Here is a 27911-nt window from a genome sequence, read left to right on the forward strand (position 1 = left end):
ACTATTTACAATAGCCAAAACATGGAAACAGCCTAAATGTCCATCAACAGCTGACTGGATAAAGAAGATGTGGTATATTTATACAATGGAATACTACTCAGCCATAAAAACCGACAACATAATGCCATTTGCAGCAACATGGATGCTCCTGGAGAATGTCATTCTAAGTGAAGTAAGCCAGAAAGAGAAAGAAAAATACCATATGAGATCGCTCATATGTGCAATCTAAAAAACAAAAACAAAAACAAAAACAAACAAACAAACAAAAACAAAGCGTAAATAAAGGACAGAAATAGACTCACAGACAGAGAATACAGACTTGTGGTTACCAGGGGGGTGGAGGGTGGGAAGGGATAGACTGGGATTTCAAAATTGTAGAATAGACTACACTGTATAGCACAGGGAAATATACACAAAATGTTATGATAACTCACAGAGAAAAAAATGTGACAATGAGTGTGTATATGTCCATGAATAACTGAAAAATGGTGCTGAACACTGGAATTTGACACAACATTGTAAAATGATTATAAATCAATAAAAAATGTTAAAAAGAAAAAAACACAAACACATGGAGATTAAACAATATGCTACAAAAACAAACAAACAGACAAACAAATGGGTCAATGAAGAAATCCAAAAGGAAAGCATAAAATACCTTAAAATGGATGAAATAAAAACAGAACCTTCCAAAATCTATAGGACACAGCAAAAACAGTTCTAAGAGGGAAGTTTATAGCAATATAAGCTTATCTCAAGAAACGAGAAAAATTTGAAATAAAAAACACAACCTACTATCTAAAGGAATTAGAAAAGGAAGAACAAACAAAACCCCAGAGCAGTAGAAGGAAGGAAATAATAAAGATCAGAGAGGAAATAAATGAAATGGGAACAAAAAAATTGATAGAAAAGACCAATGAAAACAAGATAAATACAATTGATAAGTTGTTAGCCAGGCTCATTAAGAAAAAAGAGAGAGAACCTAAATAAACAAAATAAGAAGTGAAAGAGGAGAATTTATAACTGATGTCACAGAAATACAAACAATCATAAGAGCATAAGAACAGTTATATGCCAACAAACTGGACAACCTAGAAGAAATGGATAAATTCCCAAACTGAATCTTCTAAGACTGAATCACAGAAAAATAGATAATCTGAACAGACCAATTACTAGTATTGAAATTGAAACAGTAAACAAAAAACTTCCAACAAACAAAAATTCAAGGACTGGACAGCTTCACAGGGGAATTCTACCTAACATATAAAGAAGAGTTAATATTTCTCAAATGACTGTAAAAAACTAAACAAGAGGGAATACTCCTAAACTCATTCTATGAGGCCATTAGCCTGAAACCAAAACCAGACAAAGATAGTACAACATATAATATACACACACACAATGGGGTAAAGAGTCTCTTCAGTAAGCGTTGCTGGGAAAACTGCACAGCTGTATGTAAAAGAATGAAATTGGAAGATTTCCTTACATCATGTAAACTCAAAATGAATTAGACCTAAATGTAAGATGTGAAACCACAAAAATCCTAGAAGTTTTGTAGATAGAACACTCTGACATAAATCATAGGAATTATTATTTTTTGGATCTGTCTCCTAAGGCAAAAGAAATAAAAGCAAAAATAAACAAATGAGACCTAATTAAACTTACGAGCTTTCGTACAGCAAAAGACAATCCACTGAATGAAAATGACATTTTCAAAAGACATGACTGATAAGGGGCTAATATCTAAAATACTTAAACCACTCATATAACTTGATATCAAACAAACCAAACAATCCAATTTAAAAATGGGAAGACTGAAAAGGTATTCTTCCAAAGAAGACATACAGATGGCTAATAGGCACATTAAAAGATGTTCATCATTGCTAATAATTAGAGAAATATAAATTTAAAAAACAGTAAGATATCACCTCACAGCTGTCAGAATGGGTATCATCAAGAAGTCTACACATAACAAATCCTGGAGAGGATATGAAGAAAATGAAACCCTCATACACTGCTGATGGGATTGTAAATTGGTGCAGCCACTATGGAAAACAGTATGGAGGTTCCTCAAAACACTAAAAATAGAACTACTATGTGATCCAGCAATTCCACTCCTGAAATATCTAAGAAAAAAAGAAAATTAATTCAAAAAGATACATGCACCCCAATGTTCATAGCAGCATTATTTACAATAGCCAAGATATGGAAGCAACCCAGGTGTTTCATCAAAAGATGTGTGGAAAAAAATGTGTCTGTGTATATGTATATGTGTATGTGTATGTATATATATATGTATGTGTATGTGTATATATGTAGGGGTGTGTGTGTGTGTGTGTGTGTATTGCTCTGCTATAAAAAAAGAATAAAATTCTGCCATTTGCAACAAGTGGCTGGACCTAGAAAATATTTTGCTTAGTGAAATAAATCAGATGGGAGAAAGACAAATACTGCATGTTATCACTTACATGTGGAAACTAAAGAAAAAACAAATGAATGTATACAGAGAAATATAAACAGACTAATAGAAAATAAACTAGTAAATACCAGTGGGAAGAAGGAAGGGGGGAGGGCAAGATAAGGGTTTGGGATTAAGAGATACAAACTGCTATGTATCAAATAAATAAGCAACAAGGATATATGGCACAGCACAGGGAATTATAGTCACTATTTTGTAATAACTTTAAATGGAGTATAATCTATAAAATACCTAACCATTATGTTGTACACCTAAAAAAAAGTTTGATCTGTGGAATTGGACAGACTCTGTTCTAACTCTGGCTCAGGTCTCACTGGATAGACAGTGAGGTCAAGGACTGTCTGTTTAGTTTATTGATGCCTGGTACATTACGCGGTCCCTGGTACAGAACATGCAGTCAATAAGTATTTACTGAGTGAATTAAGGACAAAGCAGTTCTCAACATAAGTGATTTTGCTCACCAGAGGACATTCGACAGCATCTGGATGCAGTTTTGTTGTCACAACTAGCATGTGATGGTAAAAGTCAGGGCTGCTATTAAATATCCTATAATGTACAGGACGAAGACGTATCCAGCCCCAAATGTCAATAGTGCACAGTTTGAGACTCCCTGCTCTAGAGTGAGGCTAATCAGGGATACAATTCTAACTACTGACACTAATTTTTTGGCCTTGAGCAAGTTATCAAATTTCTTTAATCTTAATTTCCTCATCTATAGAATGGGGGACTGATTACAACCAATAATATACATACAAATGAGATAAACTGGGTAATGGTTATTAAGTGTTTAACAATGACTGGTGAATAGAAAGTGTGACCTATCAACGTGACCTCTGAGCACTCTTACCATTAACCTTCATTCATTGTCTCATAATGATGATGAGACTCCTTGGACGCATCTTCATGCTCTCAGAACTCACTGTATCAACTGCAGTGTAAGTACCTGCATCAAAATAAGCATAGCTCTGTTTACTGTAAGGTCAGACGGTATTTTTGTGCTTACCAGAGGCTCAATGGTAAAAACGTTATTCAAGAAGAGCATGCTGTCTGCCTGAACCATCTTTCTCTGATTCTCAAAGGTGCGGGAGAGAATGGAAAGACGTTCTCGTAGTGAAGGATCAGTGATGCACTCCTCAAGAAACTCATCGGTCTCATTCTTTTCCTCTTTGATCAGATCATCACAGAGCCTACCAAAAAAAAAAAAAAAAAGAAAAGAAAAGAAAAAGAAACATGAGATTCATTTTGGTACTCCCATGAAGAACACTGTAAAGAGCTCCCCACTAGCCCATCCTCCTGAGAATGGTCTCACCCATGACTTGGGGGTGGTCCCTCCTTGCCCTGAGTCTATAATATAACAGCTGAGTGATCTTGTACTTTAACCTCTCAAGAGCCTCAGTTTTCTCATCTTTAGTCACTTCCTTCAAGAAGTCCTCCCAGGCTTCCTGTCCTACTCAATGTCTATTTGCTTACTCCTGAGCCCTCATGTACATTTGGACAAATATTTTCTTTTAGGTAACTGTGTTTTCCAGGCTGCTTTTTGAATATTTAACATACACTCTGTCTCTCACACTTTAAGAGCAATTTTGTTTGTTTTAAACTTGCTTAGCTTTACTTCTTTCCGAGCTGTTAGCTACCTAGAGACCTAGAGAACAGAATCTGGAGCCAGCAAGGACTAGGTTTTGATACTGATTTCTACCATCTATTAACTCACTCTGGGGCTTTGGGAGTTATCTAAATCCTCTAAGCCTCAGTGCCTTCATTAATAAAGTGGAAATAATAGGAGCTCCTCCATCATAAAGATGTGCTGAGAATTAAGTGTGATCCAGGACCTGATCTAGTTCCTGGGACAAATCAGGTGCTAAGTAAATACCAGTTTTCTCCCTGTATCAACCATAGGAAATTACCAAGCTGTCAAGCTTATAAAATGCTCTGACTACACCTGGAGACACCTCCTTTTTTCTCTCCTTCTAGCTCTTCATATCCCTTGCGAGAAGTCAGGAAAGCAGCCTTCCCCAGCCTTCTACTCATTGCTCTCAGTGAAGCTGTGTTCACATCACCCTCAGTGTCTGTTACTTCGCCTGAATTTTGAAGACTGAAGTTTCTCTCCTCCCAGGTCATATGATCATTTCCCCAGAATTTTACTGGTATTACCAGTGGTGAGAGACAAATTGTTTAGTACTGTGAGTACTGACTGAAAGCCTGGGGCCACAGAATTCCAGTCCCAGTCCCAACTATTTCTTTTCTAAATGACTTCATGAAAACTATATACTCAGCAATGTCAAATAACTCTTTCTAATAACTTTAGTGTTCAGGGTCTTTCATCCCATAGCATAAAGAAGGTGAAGAAATGGTTCAGTGTGTTCTGGTCCCAAGGAAGAAAGCATTCTGTGCTTCCTTCTTATTGCTAGAAGGGAAACAGTGTCCAAGGTTACCAGAGCAGCAGTCCTTCTATACTGCTGGGCAGGGCATGGCAAATTAAAGACAGCTCAATCTACAGAAAGAAGGGAAACCATGTATTCCTGCAAGTGGAATTTACTGATACCCATTCTCTAGGAATAAATCCTAAAGAAACAATCATGGATGTAAACAAAGAGTGATAAAAAGGTTCATCAGAGTGCTAGCAATAATATCAGAAAAAGTGGGTAAATTTGACATAACAGTTTAAAGGACTGGGTAAACAAATAATGGGTAGCATAAATATTACATTGATTAAGGGGGGTTAATGGAAGTCGCGTGTGGGGATAAAATGCTTTGTGTAGACCAAGGATGATAATTCTCTATGAATTAAAGATTATGATTAACTCAGCCCTTACACCAGAAAACAAAAGAGGACAAACACAAACTTCTAAATGCTGCTCTTCTCCCACACGGTTGGGGCTGTTAAATCAGTGACAGTTGTACAATGTAAAGGGAGAGGCGGGGAGATGATACCAGACGTCATCCTCTTTGCCCTCTATGCAGAATTAGAGCCATGGCTGAGAGTCTAAGAAGGGGACATGCAACACCACCTTGAGCTGGGGCGACTCCAACAAGGGCTTCTCTATACCTCTGTCTATTGTTTTGCCATCTTGTCCTGCTGATATTCATGGTCTTCTGTGCTCAGAGGTAGTTCTGTTTTATAGATGAGACCTCTCATCAGAGAGCATAACAACACACCAGCCTTCTCTTTCAGTAAAGCCAAGGATATAAGGCATTTTGCAAATGGTCTGGTAGCCCTAACACCCATCACCTTTAGGCATCATCAAATATAGTCCAGTCTATGGACTATAGTCATTGGGGAAGACTTGTGTCTCAGGTGCAGTAGCATTAAACCAGTAATGCCCCATCTTGAGTTCCTAGAGACCTGCACCCTGCTCCTTTAGAGCACCCCAAGAAGTGGTAACTGGATGCTGAGGAGATTAAAAATTAAGAACCTTGGTCACTGCAGCTGGGAGAAATACTCCCATGTCCACACCTGGCATACAAAGGATGGAGCTGTCCACCTTCAAATGGATTGTGTGACCCCACACACAGAGCAACTCTGTGATGAAGATTATAAACAGAGGTCTAGAGGTTCTCTTCCTGTTTACTAAGTATCACTCAAGTCTTCAGATTCTTCTATGACCAGGAAAGGGAAGGGCTCCCCAATACAACTGAGATTAAATTGATTACTGCCAAGTGGCAGGCTCAAAGCCCAAATAAAACTCTAAATAAATAAAATAAAAATTTATTTAGAGAAATGTGTCATTTCTAACACTGAAATGTTTTGGAACACATCCATACTGATCATTCTGTGGGGGCTCCACTGAGGATGTTATAAGTTTTCGTACAGAGCAAATCCAGAATTAGAGCAGTTTCGATTGAGACAATGGTCATGACCTTAATGGAAAAAAGGGAAGCAGAAATCCTTAAAAGCCCATGCACAGTCTCTGGATATAATAAACTGTGATGAGAACAAGGATGAAAGAATCTTGTAAGATGTTTTATAATCCCTCAGGCCAAGGTAGAGTAAATAAGGAGGAATGAATTCAGCCTCAATTTTTGAAGAAATTAATTTTTCTGCGAGTCCCAGAAAAACATCAGAAAAGAGAGACCCAAAAGACAAATTCTAAAGGCTCCTCTGATTCCTAAGGTTTAAAAAAAGTGGAAAAAAAAATTTAAGCCTAGAACTTCTTCCTAGAATCTGAGATTAGCCTGAGGCCCCCAAATATGGACATGTGCCCTAAGGTTTGTACCATCATGTTTTGGTAGGTGGAGAGAAAGTCATCCTTCCTAGAATGGAAATGATAAAATGCTATTCCTGAGTAGGGCTGAAATTCCTTCGCTGGGACAAGAGACATCCAAGTCTTTGCCCAGGGACATCATCAAGATGCTGGAAGACAAGAAACCATGATGGTTGGAATAGGGTCTTCAGGGCATTGGTAATGCTAAAGTGATTAGAATTCTTGAAATGACCATGGAGCAAGTTTCAGCCCCTGTAGATGAATGCCTTGGGACAAGTTTTGAGCCATGGTCTAACTGGAGAGCAGTGGGAAGGCTCTTGAGTCTCACTTAAAAATCAACACTGAAATTTTCAAATCTTAGGTCATTGGGGTGCTGCAAAAGGAAAATTTACTCTCTCAAAGTACATGTGAGCCCATTTAGATCATCTCTGTTCCAAGTTCAGAATGAAAGTCGACCTTTCTGTCTACACTTTAACTACAGATGTTGCTCAAGGAAGAGGAGAAAAGAAAGAGGTTGCTCACTATTAGGAGAAGGAGAATCAAACATGAAAAATATTATTCCAAGGATTCCTGCCTTGGCCTTACTGGGGAGCTCAAGGGAGAATTTATACCATTAGCTAAAGATCTCACTGCTGCTTCTCAGAAATGAGGAAACCCCTAATCACAAACAAGCTATCCAAGAACATTCTGCTTTATCTGTCAGTGATGTGGGCCTAAAAGACAACCTGAGGGTTTGGGACATGGAGGAGGAGAGGGCCTACACCCACAGCAAGAGCCCAGCCACCCACAGAAGGACAGCTATCCAGAGACAGGGACCAAATGTTGAGTAAAGAGCGAACCTCTCACTATTTTCTTTGCTTTTGAGAGGATGGGCATTTAATGGCTAGTTACATCCAGGACAAGAATCCATGGCTAATAACATAAAAGTTGTGGCATGCTTGGGGCTGTATCAAGGAATGAGAAGCATGGGAGAGAAGAGACACCTGGTCAAACAAGAGGTTAGGCATCTGGCCCTAGGAGAGGGATAGGGAGAGAGGAAGCAACAGACTTCAGTGAGATCAACCAATCCAGTTTGGAGAAGCATGAGTTATGCTGCTGTGTGTCACCCACAGTGAAAATGGAGGCATTCTTATCTAGCCATCTGAAGTGACTTTTCAAGTTCTTTATTTAAGGGAAGGGCATGATCCAAGATGACAAAATTAGGCTTCCAATCATGGTTATGAAAATGCTAGCCTATGTTGTTCCCTTGCTACAAAAAATTGCTAGAGGAACTAACAGAGCAAGAGAGACAGCGAGAAAGAGAAAAGGAATAAAATAATGCCATTTGCAGCAACACAGATGGATCTGGAGATCATCATTCCAAGTGAAGTAAGCCAGAAAGAGAAAGAAAAATACCATATGGTATCACTCATATGTGGAATCTAAAAAAGAAAGAAAGGAAGAAAGAAAAAAGACAACATTAATGAACTTATCTACAAAGCAGTAACAGACTTACAGACATAGTTAACAAACTTATGGTTACAGGGGGGAAGAAGAGTGGGAAGGGATAAATTGGGAGTTCGAGATTTGCAAATACTAACCACTAAACATAAAATAGATTAAAAAACAAATTTCTTCTGTATAGCACAGAGAACTATATCAGTATCTTGCAGTAAACTATAATGAAAAAGAATATGAAAATATATATATGTATAGTATGACTGAAACATTATGCTGTATACCATAAATTGATATGTTGTAACTGACTATACTTCAATTAAAAAAAAGAAAGAAAGAAAGAGAAAAGGAAGAATAAGACTCAAGAATAATATTAGAGACGAGGCTGTGAGTGTTGGGGGAGGTGAAATGCGGGGAAAAAAGAAAAGAAATGCCCATCCAGATGTGGTTGAAATTATATTCTCTATACCTTAGCATCTCTGATAGCAACTGGTTTGAATTTTTCTTGAATTTAACTGTTGAAATGAACTTCCTTAAATACTTTTTGGACATAGGCATGGAATCAATCATGTCCTATACACTTAGTCAAACACAAAGACATAGCTGAAATTAAAGTTGGCTTCCCCTCGATAGTACACACACATTCTCTCCAAAAGATTAGGTCCACAGCACAAGTAGGAAACACTACTTTTACTGCTGTTTCTTTATTTGTACCTGCTCTCCCACTTTATCTTTAAACATGCCTGGACCATTCTGATTGTTGGTATGTACATGCCAGCTGGGGAATCAGGACAGATGAAGCAGTGGATGGGCAGTGTCCTCTTGCCTTTTTAAACTACTGGTTCTATACAGGAGGAGGTTCTATACCAGGAGGCGAAATGAAGTTTTTAGGCAGGAAAGACTTTTCTTTTCCCACTTTTTAAAGATGGCACAGTGGCAATCCGGTGATTAAAGCTCATTGTCTGAATGATAAAGCTTCTGGTCCACTGTGTCCTATCATTGTCACAGCTCCTTCTGATACAATTAGGGACAGCACACTGGGGGATTTCCGCCTGGTTTCCATAGACCTAAGACTTTTATTTTTATCACATATTAACTCCATTTTAAACAAAGCTTTGAAGCTTCCCAGGGCTAATCTTTAATGAAAATGGAAAGGCAAACAAAAAAGGCTGAAATAAATTCCAATGAAAGCAGCAAAAGTGCTAATTCAGGGACGATGGAAGGAGATAAAATTGCAAATGGAATTTAAAAGAGTCAAGGATAGATTCAGCAAAAAGAAACATTCAAAACTTCACAGTGATGAGATTAACTAAAACAGTTTGGTTTTTCATTTTATTAGTTTGCTCCACTGCCTGAAGTATCATTTTAAAAAGCAGCAGATTAAAGATATGAACAAGAAATCATTATTAAATTATATGGTTAGCAGGGATTGATCAATGCTACTGAAACTGAAAATATAAAAACCATTATACCTAAGCCCTTCTTTTTCCTCATTCTTCATATTTTCTGAAAGTATCTTTTCACTGAAAAAAAAAAAAAAAACTCCATATTGATCCCAACCCAAAAGAGATTATTTTAAGAAACTGTATGAAAATTGACCTGGTTAGGGTTATGAAAAGAAATACAGACATGTAGATTAGTTTTGAGAGAATAGAGAAGAACGAGGTATTTGGTCTCTAAAATCCAGGAATTTAGCTACTGTAAAATTACAACCAGGTTAAGATTAACTGAGGATGGGCAATGTTGTGTTTCACATAGCTCAGCTCCAGTTCTTTAAATGAAAATAAAGAGCACTAGACCTAAGTCATAAAAATCTGACACTGTTTGAATTAGTTAGAAATTTACCACAAAAGTCACAGAGTTTTCATAACTAATTTTTTGTGTTCCTATTATATAGACAGTGGTTTTTCTTACAGACCTATACTTTTCTCCATCTTCCTCTTCCTGAGTAGCAAATATCTTCCACTGGAAATGGGCAATGATGTTACTGCGGTTGTGAATAGTTACAGTTCGCTGATTGGCCAGAGATATGTAGGTTTTCTCAATGGTCAAGGAATTCTTGTCCAGCCTTATATTCACGTCTATGGCAGCTCCATACAGAGATATAAACACTTTTTCACCTAGAAATTAACAAAGTATAGATACACTTTGAGATTTATTCTAGAATGAAGCTACTAGGCTACTTCCCCCGCAAGGTGAAGTTAGGAAACATACTACAAGCATTAGACATTTCATTCTTTCCCCACCACATCAATCCAGAAATCAGACATGATCAGAAACCCTAAATGTTATGTTTGATACAGTTATACAGAAATAATCTTGCTTGGTTATTGGAAAAAATGCATAAAATATGAAATGGTGTGGTGGGTCCTATCAGACTTTTTCTTCTTTGTAATAGTTCTAAATCCTATAGCCTGACCATGAGGGCATTTGAGTTCTAGAATTATAACCATTAACCTCATCTCTATTCCAAGCATGAGCTGGATTTCTTAAAGTAATTGCACCAAGTACACCTGGGAAGAGCTGCTCAGCAAGAGGATCTAAGGCCAAAACAAAGGGGATCAGGAAGGAAGAATTAATAACTTCATTAACAGAAAACTGACTATTTAAAAGGAATCACATCCCTAAACAACAGCAATTAAAACAAAACAAAAATGAAAAACACATGCATGCGCACGCACACACACACACACACACAATGTCTGCATACTGGTTACACAGAGAAAAAATAGAAAGACAGAAACTATGATTAAAGTTTTAAATTTTTTAATGTTAAGAACACCTTTCCTCAGCCTAGTAATTTAAGTTCCTCAGCCTAGTAATTTAAGTCCTTGACTTAATTCAGGATGTACCAAATGTCTTGATTCTAGGTATATAAATGAGGCTCCTTGGGCTTCCAAGACACAAACCTTCAAACTATATTCTTTCTGATCTCTGTAATGTCACAGCAGGTGCCTTACTCTGACATCAAAGGAGGAAAAGAAAATACTTAAATACCATGAATGTTCTGTTGATCTGTGCTATAATTTTAATCAGAACCCAGAAAGCCTGATCACTTACTTTATTTTTTTAGCAAATATTTCTGCTCCATTTATGACTGTATGAACCAAGCAGCTACTTAACACCTTTTACGCAGTGCAAATGCTCCTTAGGCCCTTTGAACACAGCAAAACTTTTCCCAAAGTTTAAAGAAAAAGTTAAGCATCTGACTCTAGAAGTTTAAATTTCTATTTTAAAATGTATACATAAAGTAAAAAATTCAGGCATTATAAAAACATACCATGAAAATAAAAAGTCTGCCTCCCCTTCACTCAATCCTAGAGTGAGAATCCTGCCTTACAGAGGTAACAATTGTTAGTGTTTTCACATACATCTTTCCCAAATAAAGGTATGCACTCTTGTCAACTTTTAAACTTTTTGATGAGTTAAACTGAACTGTCTGATCAGTGAAAACCTGTTGCTTTAAGTTGCATATTCTTAATTGTAGATGATGCTGAACATCATTTCATGTATTAATTGGTTTCATATATATATGTGGTTCAGATACTAGAACCAACTATGCTTAGTAGTTAAAAGAAAAAAAAGGATGAGCCTGAAGCTCTATCCAAGAAATAGGAAATTTTTAAAAGATCTAGAAAATTTGATTAACAGCCACACTTTAGGCTCTTACAGAAATAAAATAAAATAATAAAGACCTACATGTAAGACCAGATACTATAAAACTCCTAAAGGAAAACACAGGCAGAACACTCTTTGACATAAATTGCAGCAATATTTTTGGGGATCTGTCTCCTAAAGCAAAGGAAATAAAAGTAAAAATTAATAAATGGGACCTAATTAAACTTAAAAGCTTTTGCACAGCAAAGGAAACCATCAATAAAATGAAAAGACAATCTACTGAATGGGAGAAAATATTTGCAAATGATACGACCCATAAGGAGTTAACATCCAACATATATAAACAACTCACACAACTCCACATCAAAAAAACCATACAACCCAAGTGAAAAGTGAGCATACGAAATGAATAGACATTTCTCCAAAGAGGAAATGCAGGTGGCCAACAGGTACATGAAAAGATGCCCAACATTACTAATTATCAGAAAAATACAAATCAAAACCACAATGAAATATCACCCCACACCTGTCAGAATTGCTATCATCAAAAAGTCTACACATAACAAATCCTGGAGAAGATGTGGAGAAAAGGAAAACCTCACATACTGTTGGTGGGATTGTAAATTGGTGCAGCCACCATGGAAAACAGTATGGAGGGTCCTCAAAAGACTGTAAGTAGAACTACTATGTGATCCAGCAATTCCACTCCTGGGTATATATCCAAGAAGAAAAGAAAACACTAATTCAAAAAGATACATGCACCCCAATGTTCTTAGCAGCATTATTTACAATAGCCAAGATATGGAAGCAACCCAGTGTCCATCAAAAGATGGATGGATAAAGAAGGTGTGGCATCTAGATACAACGGAATAACATTCAGCCCTAAAAAAGAATGAAATGTTGCTATTTGCAACAAGGATAGAGTTGGAGGACATTATGCTAAGAGAAAAAAGTCAGCGAAAGATAAATACTGTATGATCTCATTTATATGTGGAATCTAAAAAATACAACAAACTAGTGAATTTAACAAAAAAGAAGCAGAATGACAGATACAGAGAACAAAGTAGTGGTTACCAGTTGGGAGAGGGAATGGGGAGGGACAATATAGGAGGAGGGGGAAAAGGGTCATTATAGTATTATATGAAATCATGCGTGTGAAACTTTTAAAAGTTGTAAAGCACTACAGAATTTAAGAATCTTTCATGAAATAATTAACTAACTAACTAATATCTAACTAACTAACTAATGGGAAAAAATGAAATCATATAGAAAGGAAATATCCTAATTTTTTAAACTCTAAGAATATACTTAATAGGAGAATGTTATCAATTTTATGAAAACTAGTGAAATGACAAATGGTTCAGAAAATACAAAAGGTAATATGAAAAATAAAATCAAATGCAAGATGTAAAACGAATGTGTGAAAGACCAGGCAAATGGAATGAGAAGATGAAAAGCATTTAACTGAGAACTCAGAAGGAGAGGAAAGAGATAATAAAGCAAAGACAGTATTTTAAGAGATGGTGGTTAAGAGTTTTCTAGGATTGATTAAAGTATTTTAAGAGATGGTGGTTAAGAGTTTTCCAGGATTGATTAAAGGCATCATTTTAGAATTCAAAAAGTGCAATGAATGTCAAATAGGATAAATTAAAAGAAAGTCATATATAAATATACTGCAGTGAAACTAAAGAAAATTAAAGACAAAGAGAAAATCCTAAAAGCAGCTAGAGGAGAAAAGATTATCTTCAACGGACCCAACGTTAGAATTACAGCTATCTTTTCAACTGAAACAATGGAAAACAAAAAACAATAGAATGGCTTCTTCAATACAATGAACAGGAAAACAATGCCAATCAAGAATTCTATGGGTTTTCAGCATTTTTTTTTTTGTCTACAAATGTCTTTGTTTTGTCTTCACTTTTTGAGGATATTTTTAATGGATAAAGTATTCTAAATTAGTACTTTTTTCTTTCCAGCACTTGCATAATACCATTTTACTGTCTTCTGGCTTCTAAAATTTCAGACCCAGCTGAAAAATTTGCCATCAGTATTAATGGTGCTCCTTTTAAGAGACTGTGTCTTTTTTCCTCTGACTACTTTTATGATATTGTCTTTGCTTTTGTTTTTAGCATATTTGTACCACTAAGGGTTTGCAGAGTTTGTGAACTTTGGGTTAATGTCATTCATCATTTTTGGAAAATTCTCAGCCATTATCTCTTAAAATATTTTTTATCCCATTCTTTGCTCTATTTCTAAGACTCCAATTACATGTGTATTGTCCTCTTGACTGTGTTCCGCATGGTTTTTGCTTTCTGTTTGGTATCTTACCCCCACCCTATTCTTCTTTGTTTCTCTCTGTGCTTCAGTTTGGTTATTTTCTATTGACCTGTCTTCAGGTTCACTAATCCAATCTTCTGCTATGTCCATTTTACTGGTAAAGTAACATAATTATTTATTAACTTCCAACATTGTATTTTCAGCATGACATTGTTATTAAACTCTGTCAAAGATGAAACAAATAGGCCAATATACAGGCCAATTACACTTCTGAATATCAATGTATGACCTTAAATAAAAAATTAGCAATCGTAATTCATCAGCATATTAAGGCAATAATATTTTGCAACCAAGTGGAGTTTATCTCAGGAATGTGTAGAAACTCTATTGATGTAGAATAGATCTAAGAAGAAAAATTAGATAATCTTCTCCACTGATGCTGAAAAGGAATTTAACAAAATTCAAAAAAAAATTTTTTATTAAAAAACTCAAAAAACCCAGGAACTGCTAAAATTAAAACACAGTATAAGTAATTAAAACAGCATAAAGAGATAGATCAATGGAACAGAATAAAAAATCAAAATTTCCAAATACATATTGGAAATTATTATAAAGGCAGCATCTTGAATCACTGGCGTATTGATGAACTTTGTTTAAAAAGAAGTGCTATTGGGACAACTTGGTAGCCATATGGAAACACATACCTCACAGCTAACATTAGAATAAAGCCAAATGAATCAAATATTTCAATTTTCAGTATGAAACTGTAAAATAGAACAGTACTCAGAAAAACTTCTTCATTACTTTTGGGGGGAAAGTTTTCTAACTGTGACAAAATCCAGATCCCTCTAAAAAACATGAGAATTGATTATATAAACATGAAAAAAGAAATTCTGCACGGTACAAAAAGTCATAAGCAAAAACAAAGGAAAACTGGGTAAAATACTTGCAATTCATATCTGAGACAAGGGGCTAAATCACCAAATATATAAATAGCTGTTAGAAGTAAGTAAGACAATCCAATGGAAGAATGGGAATAGAGAAGAAAGGAAAGAAACGAAAGAAACAAAAGGAAGAAAAGGAAGAAAAGGAAGGAAGGAAGGAAGGGAAGAAGAGAGAAAGAAAAGGAAAGGAAAAGAGAGAGAGAAAAGAAAAGAGAGAAAGAGAGAAAGGAAGGAAGGAGGAAAGAACAAAAGAACGAAAGAAAGAAAGGAAAGAAGAGAGAAAGGAAGGAAGAGAGAAAGAAAGAAAAGGAAAGAAAAAGAGAGAAAAAAGAAAAGAAAGAGAAAGAAAGAAAGGAAAGGAAAGGAAAAGAAGAGAAAAAGAGAGAGAGAAAGAAAGAAAGAAAGAATGAAAGAAAGAAAGAACGAAAGAAAGAAAGAACGAAAGAACGAAAGAACGAAAGAACGAAAGAAAGAAAGAAAGAAAGAAGGAAAGAAAAGGAAGGGAAAAGAGAGAGAGAAAAGAAAAGAGAGAGAGACAGAAAAAAGAAATATAACGGCTTTCTATATGTATGAAAAGATGCTCAGCTTGACTCTATATGATAAAAGAAGTACAACTAAAGATGTATTTATATACCATTTCCCCCCATCAGATTGGTAAAACTAAAGTTTGAGAACATAATTTATAGTCAAGACTGTGGGGAGAAGGCACTCTTAGACATTCTGTGGGAATGCAAAATGGTACTATTCTTCCCCACTCCATGGAATGAATTTGGAACAAAACATCTATCAAAATTACAAAACTATCCTGTGGCCCACTCCTAGAAATTTATCTTACAGATCAGTCAGAACAAGATGAAGGGTATTCATTACAGCACTGTTCTCAATAACGACAGAGTGAAAACAGCCGGAGCACCACCCATCAAGAGAAGGCTGGTTCAGTTATTTGTGCTAGACCCCAAAGTGCAATACTGTGCGGGTATGAAAAAGTACACAGTGATATGGAAAGATCTCCAGGATATATGGTTAAGTGGAAAACGCAAGGATTAGAACAATTTACACAGTGTTATTTTTGTGTAAGGCGGGGGGAAATAAGGAAATGCATTCACGTTTACATCTATTTGTATAAAAACACTGGAAAGATATATAAGAAACCAATAAATTGAGAGCAGGGTCAGGTGAACAAGGTATGATGAAAATAACACTTTTGATACATGCTTTAAAATATTGCTTTAATTTTTGAACATACGAATATATTACTCATCTAAAACTTTAATGCTAAAAAAGGGATTACTGGGCATCCAAGAAACATGTAAAGCTGCTAGCTAGCACTAGTAATGAGAGAAATATAAAATAAAATAAAATAAAACCATTTTGTAACCACCAGATTAACAAAAATCAAAACAGTATGACAATCCTGTTTTGGCAGTATATTGGCAAACATTTGGAAAAACAAGAATTTTCATATACTGCTGATGGAAATAGATTGGTACAACCAATTGAGTATCCAGTAAAGCTCAAGATACATTGGCTATATAACTCAGCAATTTCACTTCTAGATATTTATCCTTGTGGACAATCTCACAAACTGCACAAGAAGACATACATAAAGACACTCACTACAGCATTGCTTGTAACAGCAAAAAGCTAGAAACATGCTTATATTCAGTAGAAGAATACATAAATTATAGTATTTTCATATGCTGAAGTGTGTTATGTTAAAATGAATCACAGCTATGTAACTACTATGTGTTTAAATCTTTAAAACATAATGTTGACTGAAAAAGTCAAGTTGGGAAATGGTATATACAGTAATATGCAATTTATGTGAAGTTTAAAACTATTCAAGACAATAGCATATATTGTTTATGGATAAGTAGATATGTAGGAATGGCATGAAAATGCACCCAATACAGCTCCTCTGTAAACTAAGGCAGGGGAGTTATATCAGGAAGGAGTAACAAAGTGATACCAAATCTATAATCAGTTTAGTTATCCATAAAATAAAACATCTGAAAGAAATGTATTTAGAAAAATGTTGAGATGTCCTAAATATAATGGTTGTTAACTATGTTATTTCTGTGCTTTTCCAATTATTTGAAACATTGTTTAAAAACTAATCAAGGAAAAACATTCAAGGGCTTACTTATTTCATAAAAATCTAGAGGTCAGAGAGACTAATGCCATCAACTTGAGTTCACTGCAAAATGTTCCTTCCCAGAAATAAAGCAAGAGCCACTGTACTCTTTTCGAAAACCACCTAATATTGATTTTTTTCACTACCATCTTCCAAAAATCGTCAGATCCACCAAGTGAAGAAAGCAATAACTCTGTCTTGTTTCCACAGCTGTTGAAGGACTTTCATGATGATAATCTTAAGTAGGGTCCCCAACCCCTAGCTACTTAGAAGACTCAAAGGAGAAAGGGGTGTTATGCCTGTGAGAACAGGTAAGGCTGCTGTGCCTTATCGTTGGTATTTTTTGTGCCCTTGGAGTGCCTGTTCCCATTATGGCTCTGTTTTGGTTTCTGGGGTTGAATTCTGCAGTCACTGTAGATGAGGCTAGCCACAGTCATTTATTATGTCCTAGTAAAGACATATTTTATGGAAGGTCTCATTACCTCTTGCAAGTTTTGCTACTATCAATCAAGCAAAAACAAGTATGAACGAAACTAATTTTACCCCCTCCAATGTGAAACTAGCTGTATACACAATACATTTTATACTGCGGTTTTAGTTACTTTCAGACAACAGAGGACAGTAAATAAAATATATGAGCAGAGCCATAGATTCTCTTGGGAACTGGCAAGTTGATGGAAAGAATGTTTCTCATCTCTTGGTCACAGCAGGGTCAGATTCACCACTCAAGTGGATTGCTGAATCAAACTTCTTCAGAAGTGCTCTTTCTTTGAAGGGTTCAGGAAACAAATTACACAACTTGACTGAGCTCACCTAGCACATCAATGGAAATGCCAAAATTGGTATTCTTAATCTACATGGAAGGCAGTGTAGGGTTATAGAAAGCATGCTGGCCTCAGAGGAGTCCAAAGACCAGGGTCCAAGTTCCAGCTTTACTTAGGTGTACAGTCATTTAATGCCTCTGGGCCTCAGTTTACTTCTCCCTAAAAGGAAGGGAGTTGCAGAGATGTCCTCTAATGTCCTTTTAAATACTAACATCTAATGACTTGAGAGTCTTCACTTGCTATGCAGTTTACGAAAACACTCCACTTCCCTAAACAATCTCTGACCATCAGTTTATCCTAACTTCTGGCTATTCCTTATCCTAAGCTGCAAAATAAGAAACTAAGAAAACTAGGTCAAGGAATGTTTGCATTGGCTCTAAAACATTTGCTTCTTTATAATGACTGTCTTTTGCTAGATTTTGTAATTATAATGGCACATGTTTATAATTCATTATAATAATCACACAATTGACACAAAGCTCATAGAGCTAAGTCTGCACGGGTATATTCAGATACATATTATTCAGCAGTTTCACCTGCACGATTTCATATCACACTCAATTACTATATTATATTTTGGTACTCATTTATTAGCCTTTAGGCGGAAAAAAATTTCTTCATGGTTTATTAGCATAAAATACATAATTGACTATAAAGCTGCTCTATGAAGTACTAATATTACAGTTGCTTGCATGTTTAATAATATTACATCATCACACCTTTGGGGAAAAGAGCCCATTCGCCGACTTCTGATTCCTGAATTGAAATATCTCCTCTTCACTAAGAGACAAAATACTTTTTAAAATGCTGAATAAGTGCATCAGCTCTATTTCCTGATTATGCCACTAGTTAATGCCACCTCTCTGATGACAGTAACTTCACCAGGCATCAAGGAAAATCACTGCTGTGCTCCTACTTTACTGTTCATCCAAATAACCTGTTTCAATAACAGTGTCTTTTTTAAAAGCCTGTTCTGAATACTAATATTTCCTTGAATCCTTAGATTATATAAAGCTTCTTAATATCAACTGAAAAAAGTAAAACTTAAGGCAATTAACCATTTGTTTCTCTCCTAATAGTCAGTATTTTAACTTCTCAGTTTTACTGGAATAATGGAACTAATTTACTCAGTGTTCCGATTTCATTTCAGTTTGGGTTTTGTTGTTGTGAATGTAGCTTTGAGAAATTGAATTTTTAATCTCTTCTGGATGGATTAGTTTGTAAAAGGTATCAAGTTACTTTAGTTCCTTCTCAGCTTTAGACTATAATAAAAAGTTTGCTTGAACAAACTTGATTTTACTACGGAAGAGCATATACAGCAGGAAAGGAAGGGAGAGTTCTGGTTCAGGAAAATGCTAATAAATAAAATATCAGACATCAGTGAAATTTATACTTGACTTCTTTAACTGCTAGAGAACTAGTTCAAACTCCAGTTGTCAAAAAAGCAAAATCTCCTAGCTGCATTTAATCAAGTGGAGGACCCACAGTGGAAAGGTATAAACACAACTGTTAGAAATGTGATTGACAATAAAACCAAGAGCTGATTTTTTGAAAGCGTAAACCAAATTGACAAACTTCTGGCCGGGCTCACCAAGAAGAAAAGAGAGAGGACCCAAATAATCAAAGTAAGAAATGAAAAAGGAGAAATAACAACTGATACTGCAGAAATTAAAAAAAAAATAAGAGAATACTGTGAACAATTTATATACCAACAAATTGGACAACCTAGAAGAAATGGACAAGTTTCTAAAAACATATAGTCCACCAAAACTACTAAATCAGGAAGAAATAGATAATTTGAACAGACTGATCACTAGAAGCGAAGTAGAATCTATTAAAAACAAACAAACAAACAAAACGTCCCTTTAAACCAAAGTTGAGGACCTGATGGCTTCACTGGGGGATTCTACCAAACATACAAAGAAGTTATAGTGATCCTTCTCAAAAATCTTCCAAAACACTGAAGAGGAGGAAATACTCCCAAACTCATTTTATGAAACTACCATTGCCCTGGTAACAAAACCAGACAAAGACATTACCAAAAAAGAAAATTACAGGCCAATATATTTGATGAACATAGATGCAAATATCCTCCACAAAATATTAGCAAACTGAATCCAATAACACATAGAAAAGATCATATACCACTATCAAGTTGGATTCATTCCAGGATCACAAGGATGGTTCAACACATGCAGATCAATCAGTGTGATATACCACATCAACAGAAGAAAAGATAAAAACCACATGATCATCTCAACAGATGCCAAACAAGCATTTGATAAAATTCAACATCCATTCATGATAAAAACTTACCAAAGTGGGTATAGTGGGAACATATCTCAACATAATAAAAGCTATTTATGACAAACCCACAGCCAACATAATACTCAATGGTGAAAAGCCGAAAACTCTCCCTCTAAAATCTGGAACAAGACAAAGATGCATATTCTTATCACTTCTACTCAAGGCAGTACTGGAAGTCCTAGTCACAGCAATTAGATAAGAAAAAGAAATAAAAGGGATCCAAATTGGAAGGAAAGAGGTAAAAATTATGAGTATATGACAACAACATGATACTATATATAGAAAATCCTAAAGACTCCACACAAAAACTACCAGAACTGATAAACGAATTCAGCAAGATAGCAGGATACAAGATTAACATACAGAAGTCTGTTGCATTCTTTACACTAATAATGAAACATCAGAAAGGGAAAGTATAAAAAAAAATCCATTTTAAAATTGCATCAAAAAATAAAATAAAATACTTAAGAATAAACCTGACCAAGGAGGTAAAACACTTACACGCTGAGAACTGCAAAACAATGATAAAGGAAACTGAAGATAATTTAAAGAAATGGAAAGCTACCTCATGTTCTTGGAATGGAAGAATTAGTGTTGTTAAGATGGCCATACCACACAAAATAATCTACAGATTTAATGCAATCCCTATCAAATTACCCAGGACATTCTTCACAGAACTAGAAGAAATAATCCTACAATTCATATGGAATCACAAAAGACCCAGAAATGCCAAAGCAATATTGAGGAAAAAGAACAAAGCTGGAGGCATAACCCTTCCAGACTTCAAACAATACGACAAAACTACAGTAATCAAAACAGCAAAGTACTAATGCAAAAACAGACATATGGATCAATGGAATAGAATAGAGAGCCCAGAAATAAACCCACAGACCTACAGTCAATAATCTTTGACAAAGGAGTCAAGAATATACAATGGAGAAAAGATAGTCTCTTCAGCAAGTGGTGTTAGGAAAGCTGGATAGCCATATGTCAATCAATGAAGTTAGAACACTCCCTCATATCATACACAAAAATAAACTCAAAATGGCTTAAAGACTTAACTATAAGACAGAACTCCATAAAACTCCTAGAAGAGAACATAGACAAAACATTCTCTGACATAAATCATAGCAATGTTTTCCTAGGTCAGTCTTCCAAAGGAATAGAAATAAAAGTAAAAATAAACAAATGGGACATAATCAAACTTACAAGCTTTTGCATAGCAAAGGAAACTGTAAACAAAATGAAAAGACAACCTATGGACTGGGGGGAAATACCTGCAAATGAGGTGACTGGCAAGGGCTTAATTTCCAAAATATACAACTATCTTTTACAACTCAATAACAACGACAATAACAACAACAACAAAAACCCAATCAAAAAATGCGCAGAAGACCTAAATAGACATTTCTCCAAAGAAGGTATACAGATAGCCAACAGGAACATGGAAAGATGCTCAACACTGCTAATGATTAGAGAGAGGCAAATCAAAATGACAATGAAGTTTTGTCAGAATGTCATTTAAAAATCCACAAACTATAAATGCTGGAGAGGGTGTGGAGAAAAGGGAACCTTCCTACACTGGTGGTGGGAATGTAATTTAGCACAGCCACTATGGAAAACAGTATGGAGGTTCCTTTAAAAACTAAAAATAGACTTACCATCTGATCCAGCAATACCACTCCTGGGCACATACCCAAAGAAAACTCTATTTTGAAAACTCCAATCTTTATAGCAGCACTATTTACAACAGCCAACATAGAAGCAACCTAAATTTCCATCGGCAGATGAATGGATAAAGAAGATACACACACACACACACACACACACACACACACACACACACACACACACACACACACACACAAAATGGAATACTGCTCAGCCATTAAAATCAAATAATGCCACTTGCAGCAACATGGATGGACCTAGAGATTATCATACTAAGTGAAATAAGCCAGAGAAATACAAAAATGGAATCTAAAAATGATACAAATGAACTTGTTTACAAAACAGAAACAAGTTTCTGTTTTTTAAACAAACTCACAGACATGAAAAACAAACTTTCGGTTACCAAAGGGGAAAGGGGAGGAAGTGATAAATTAGACGTTTGGGATTAGCAGACACAAACTACTATATATATAAAACAGACAAACAACAAGGACCTACTGTATAGCACATATAGATTCAATATCTTGTAATAACCTATAATGGAAAAGAATATGAAAAAGAAAAAATATATATATACATATATGTATAACTGAATCACTATGCTGTACACCAGAAACTCATAGAACTATAACAGAAACAAAACAAAAAAGAAGAAGAAGAAAAAGAAAGAAAAGAAATATGATTGAGCACTCCCTGCTGAGGAGTATCAATGCTCCTCTTTGTGGAATATCGTTTGAAGAAGTATGAAGAAAAACCGACGCTAAATTTCCCTCCTCAAATTAATTCATACTTCAAACAGCTGCATAAAGTTCAATCAGATGCTTATTTAGTGAAATGAGAAGCCAGTGATCAAGACTGCTTGAAAAAGCTCTGTGATTAATTGTGTTTGGGTAACCATTAACTGTTTTTCAGTAATGACAGTTTAGAGTTCCTGGTCATTGATAACCCACAATAAAGATGAAGGCATATTCTTATCAGCAGTTCATTTCATGTAAGGAGAAATGCTACAAGACAGTTTACCTCTGTATGCAATGGTTAGAAAGTGACTTTATTCATAAATCAAGGTTAACACCAAAACCTCAGGGTATGGAAATCGACTTTTTGATGCATGATTACATTTTAATATACAAATATTCATTTCCTTTAGCATAGGACTATAAATGTAAGTATGGGTGTCAACCCAAATACTTCCATAAAACTAAAATCCAGATTGAGGGTCACTGGGAGAATGTAGCTGCATTTCAAAGTCAATGGTTACAGGAGTACAAAATGCATGTGCAGTAATATGAGAGATTAGGGAGATGATCTCCTATGGTTTAAAAAAAAAGTACTGCACAGGAGTTGAGAGTCTGAGGTTGGGTTCTAATTATATTTCTGACCAGTTAAATGTCTGTGGGCAAATCACTTAATTTCATAAGTCTTCAGTTTTACATGTGTAAAATCTAAGGACTGGATTAGATTATCACTGAAATCTTCTCTCAAGGTTTGATTCTATTGCTCTATGACCACTCTAAGCTTGTTGGTCTCAAAAACTTTTGACATTGTAACCCCAACATATGTAAACTTCTTTGTTTATAAATTATACCACTATACTAGAACAGGCACATGTCAACTGTATTAAAAATACAACCAAAATATTAAAAGAGCATGAGATAAAAATATTTTAAAGATAACTTATTGATACATTTACCAATTTACCAACAATTATTTTAGTGAGAGAAAAAATATTGATTATGCTTCCTTCTTTTTTAAACTCTTGGTTTAAAACATTGTGATATAGTAATCCAAAAAAGGTAATTCTCAGGCCATACATTTTTTCAATACTTAATCTTGGGGCTGATATAAACAAAAATGATACCTCACAAGGATATGGAGATCCAGATGGAAGAAATATATCACTGATTGAGTTTTTTAACACTCATTATTTTTCACTTTCATCCACTAGCAACACTAATAACATGAAGACTTTTGTTGAAATTTAGCTAATAATTTTCTCATAAAGGTAATAATTACTTCACAATCAAACAGAAGATCCAAACCCAAATATATTAGAAGCTGCATTCAGCATAAAAGGACTGAACAGTACAAAGGACTGAACTGAATTAAAATTCTCAAACTGGATTAAAAAACAACATGGTGATGCTTCCATATGGCACACTTTAAATATGAGGACACACAAAAGTTGAAAGAAAAAGAAAGAATATACTATGGATACACTAATCAAAAGAAAGCTACTGTACTATACAAACACCAAAAATCTTGTTAATGTCAGAAATCTTGTTAATGATTTAGAGACATTTCATAATGATAAAATAGTTAATTCAACAGGAAGTTATAATAAACCTAAATGTATACACACCAAGTATCACAGCATCTAAATACATAAAATGAAAATTGATATCACCAAAAAAGAGAAATACAAAATTCACAATCATAGCAGTGGATTTGAATAACATCCTGCAATAACAAATAAAATGAGAAAAAATAGTAAAGACATAGACTGAACAACATGATTACTAACAAACTTGACCTAACTGATATTAATGGAACTTGTACCCTTTTCAAGTGTACAGAGCTCATTTACCAAAACAGAACATATTCTGGGCCATAATGTAAGTCTCAACTATTTTCACGGATAAAAATCATAAAGAATTTGTTTTCTGTTGCTGGTGGAACTCAACTAGAAATCAATAACACAAAGAAAACTAGAAAAATCATCAAATGTTTAAATATTAAGTAACACACTGCTAAGTAGCCCATAGGTCAAAGACTAGGTAAAAATGGAAATTCTAAAATATTTTCAATTAAGTGTTAATGGAAATAAAACATATAAAAACATATGGGCTGAAGATAAAGTCAAGTTTAGAGGAAAATTTATTGACTTAAATACATATATTAGAAAAGAAGAAAGGTTGTAAATCAGTGCTCTAAGCATCTCTCCTAAGATTTAGAAAAAGTATAACAAATTAAACCCCCAAGAAGTAGAAGAAATGAAATAACAAAGAGCAGAAATCAATGATATTGAAAAGAAATGAATGATAGAGGAAATAATCAAAAGTTGATTATCTGAATAAATAAAATTAATAAATCCCTAACAATATAGATCAAGAAACAAAAAGATACAAATTACCAGTATCAATAATGAAAGAGGAGATATCACTTCAGGTCCTATAGGCATTATAGAGAGAATGGTTTATAAACAATTTTATGACAGTAAGTTAATATTTTCCAATTAAATGGGAAAATTCCTTGGAAAAGTTTACCAAAAATTACACAAGAAAAAAAGAGAAACAACTTAGTAGATTCATATCTCCTAAAGAAAACTGAATAAATTTTTTAAAGGCTCTAGAACCAGATGGCTTGAACAATGAATTTTTCAATCATTTAAGGAAGAAATAATATGAATCTTTAAAAAAACTTTACCAGAGGGAATTTAAAAAGAGAATAATCCCCAATTTGTTTTATGAGATCAATTTGTTTTTTCAGACCAAAGACAAAGGCACTATATGAAAAGAAAATTACAGGCAGGGCAATCTTTCTCATGAGTTTAGATGTCAAACTCTCAAACAAAATATTAGGAAATCTAATCCAGTAATTTATTAAAATAACATTAAAAACTTAGATTTACCCCAGAATATAGCAGGGATTTAGCATTTGAAATTCAATCTGAGCATTAGAAGAATAAAGGTGAAATAATATATAATCATCTCAACAAAAGCATAATAAGTAATTGATGAAATTCAACATCCATTCAAGATTAAAAGTCTTAGAAACCTAGAGACAGAAGGGAATTCTCTTAATTTGATAGAGTATCCACTAAAGACTTCATACTAATTGATGAAACACTGAGCACTTCACCTCTGAGACTGAGAACAAGGATGTTCACTGTCATCATTTCCATTGAACATTGTACTGAAGTCCTAGCCTATGCAAGAAAGAATAAGAAATAAAAGGCTAAGGGGTAAAAAAGAATAAAACTATGATTATTTGCAAATGATGATTATATATAAGCAAAATCCAAAATCATCTACAGATAAACCATGAGCTAATAAGTAAATTTATCAAGGTCAGTAGATAAAAGATAACATACAAAATTCAACTGTATTTTGATACACTCACAAAAATTTAGAAAATAAAACTAGGAAAAAACTACCCTAGTTATAAAAGAAAAAAATGACACACTATTTCACCAAAATTAAATTACTTTGCTAATGAAAAGCCCTGTTAAGAAAAGCAGAAAGATAATCCACTGATTGTGAGAAAATATTAACAATAATAACTTCTGAAAGACGTATTGAGAATATATAAACACTACAAGCCAATAACAGAATGATATATAATCCAATTAAGAATGGGAAAAATATTGAATATACATTTGGGAATAAAACAGTCAGAAGCACATGAAAAGTTACTCAACATTATAGGTCATTAGGGAAATGCAAATTTAAGCCAGAATAGATACCACTTCACATCCACTAGAATGACTAAAATTAAAGCAAAACAAATGAACAAACATAACAAAACAGAAACAGATTCACAGATACAGAGAACAAACTGGTGGTTGCCAGAGGGGAGAGGAGTGGACAGATGGGCAAACAGGGACGGGATTAAAAGGTACAAACCTCCAGCTGTAAAACAAATGTTACAGGGATGAAATGTACAGCGTTGGGAATACAGTCAATAATATTGCAATAACTTTGGATGGTGATGATGGTTATTAATACTTATTTACCACAGTGACCATTTTGCAATGCATAAAAATATCAAATCACTATGTTATACATCTGAAATTAATATAACATAAGACAATTATGCCTCAATTAAAAACAGAGACTAACACAACCAAGAGTTGATGAGGATGTGCAGTAACTGAAACCCTCATCTAGTGCTGGTTTCAACCACTTTAGAAAACTATTTGGAAGTTTCTTATAAAGTTAAACAAATAACTATTGTATTACCCAGCAATTCTACTTCCAAATATTTACCCCGTATGTGTACACACACACACACACACACACACACACACACACACACAATCCTTGTACAATAATGGCTATAAAGCTTTATTCACAGTAGCCCAAAACTTTAAACAATTCAAAGTTACATTAACAAAAGAATGGATAAACTATGTACAATCATACAGTGGAATAATGCTCAGGAGTAAAAAGGGAATTACCAACACACACAACAATATGAATAAATCTCAAAAACATTACGTTGAATGAAAGAAACCTGACACAAAAGAGTATACAGTGTATGAGTACATTTACTTGAAGTCCAAGAATAAGCAAAACTAATATAGTGTGATAGAAATCAGAATCTCTGGGATGGGGGATGGAGGGATTGACCGGAATATGAGGGAAACTTCTGAGGTGATAGATGTTCTATATCGTGAATGAGTTACAAAGGTATTTACGTTTGTCAGAATTCATCAAACTGTACATTTAAGATCTCTGAATCTCATTGTATCTAAATCACACCTCAATTTTTAAAAAGTGATAAAAAAAATCATACAATCATCAAAGATGAATAAATATATAGGAATAAATCTATCAAAATGTTCAAGACTTATACCCAGAAAACTACTGCTGAGAGAAATTAAAGAAAACTTAAATATATACAGGAATAAACTATGTTTACAATATCATATATAGAAAGGACTGTAAAGTAGTGGGAAAGGATGAACTATCATATAAGTATTGCTGAACAATGTGAAAGAAGACATACATTAGAGTCAGTTTTAAGCAGCAAATTAAACAAACTGGAGATTGAAATAACTAAAATACTCAATAAAAATATTTTTCAAATTACTTTAAAATTCATCACTAACCTGATAGGAAAATAAAGGCATCAAAGTGAAGTGAAGAATACCGGGAAATAATCTAGTGCCAAGGCTATCTTTCACCTTAGTGGCTTTTGTTAACCCTTGAACTTCTGCTTTAACTATTGCATCAGGTGACTAGGATAGGAGAAAAAGTCCATGACCTGCTCAAAGTGAGAATGCTAAATCCAAAAACT

The 27911-nt window shown here is 34.6% G+C and overlaps 1 protein-coding gene across 6 annotated transcripts in view; it reads right to left on the bottom strand.

The window, feature by feature from the left end:
- Positions 1-27911, bottom strand: part of HYDIN (HYDIN axonemal central pair apparatus protein) — a 381838-nt gene that overhangs the window by 243264 nt on the left and 110663 nt on the right. For all 6 annotated transcript variants that reach the window (XM_074370458.1, XM_074370459.1, XM_074370460.1 and 3 more), the window contains exons 9-10: positions 10037-10238; positions 3483-3666 (exon numbers count right to left, since the gene is read on the bottom strand). In XM_074370458.1, coding sequence (XP_074226559.1) covers positions 3483-3666; positions 10037-10238 — 386 coding nt within the window. The remainder of the gene's footprint in view (positions 1-3482; positions 3667-10036; positions 10239-27911) is intronic.

This window comes from Camelus bactrianus, chromosome 9 (assembly GCF_048773025.1).
Source record: "Camelus bactrianus isolate YW-2024 breed Bactrian camel chromosome 9, ASM4877302v1, whole genome shotgun sequence".
Taxonomy (NCBI): domain Eukaryota; kingdom Metazoa; phylum Chordata; class Mammalia; order Artiodactyla; family Camelidae; genus Camelus; species Camelus bactrianus.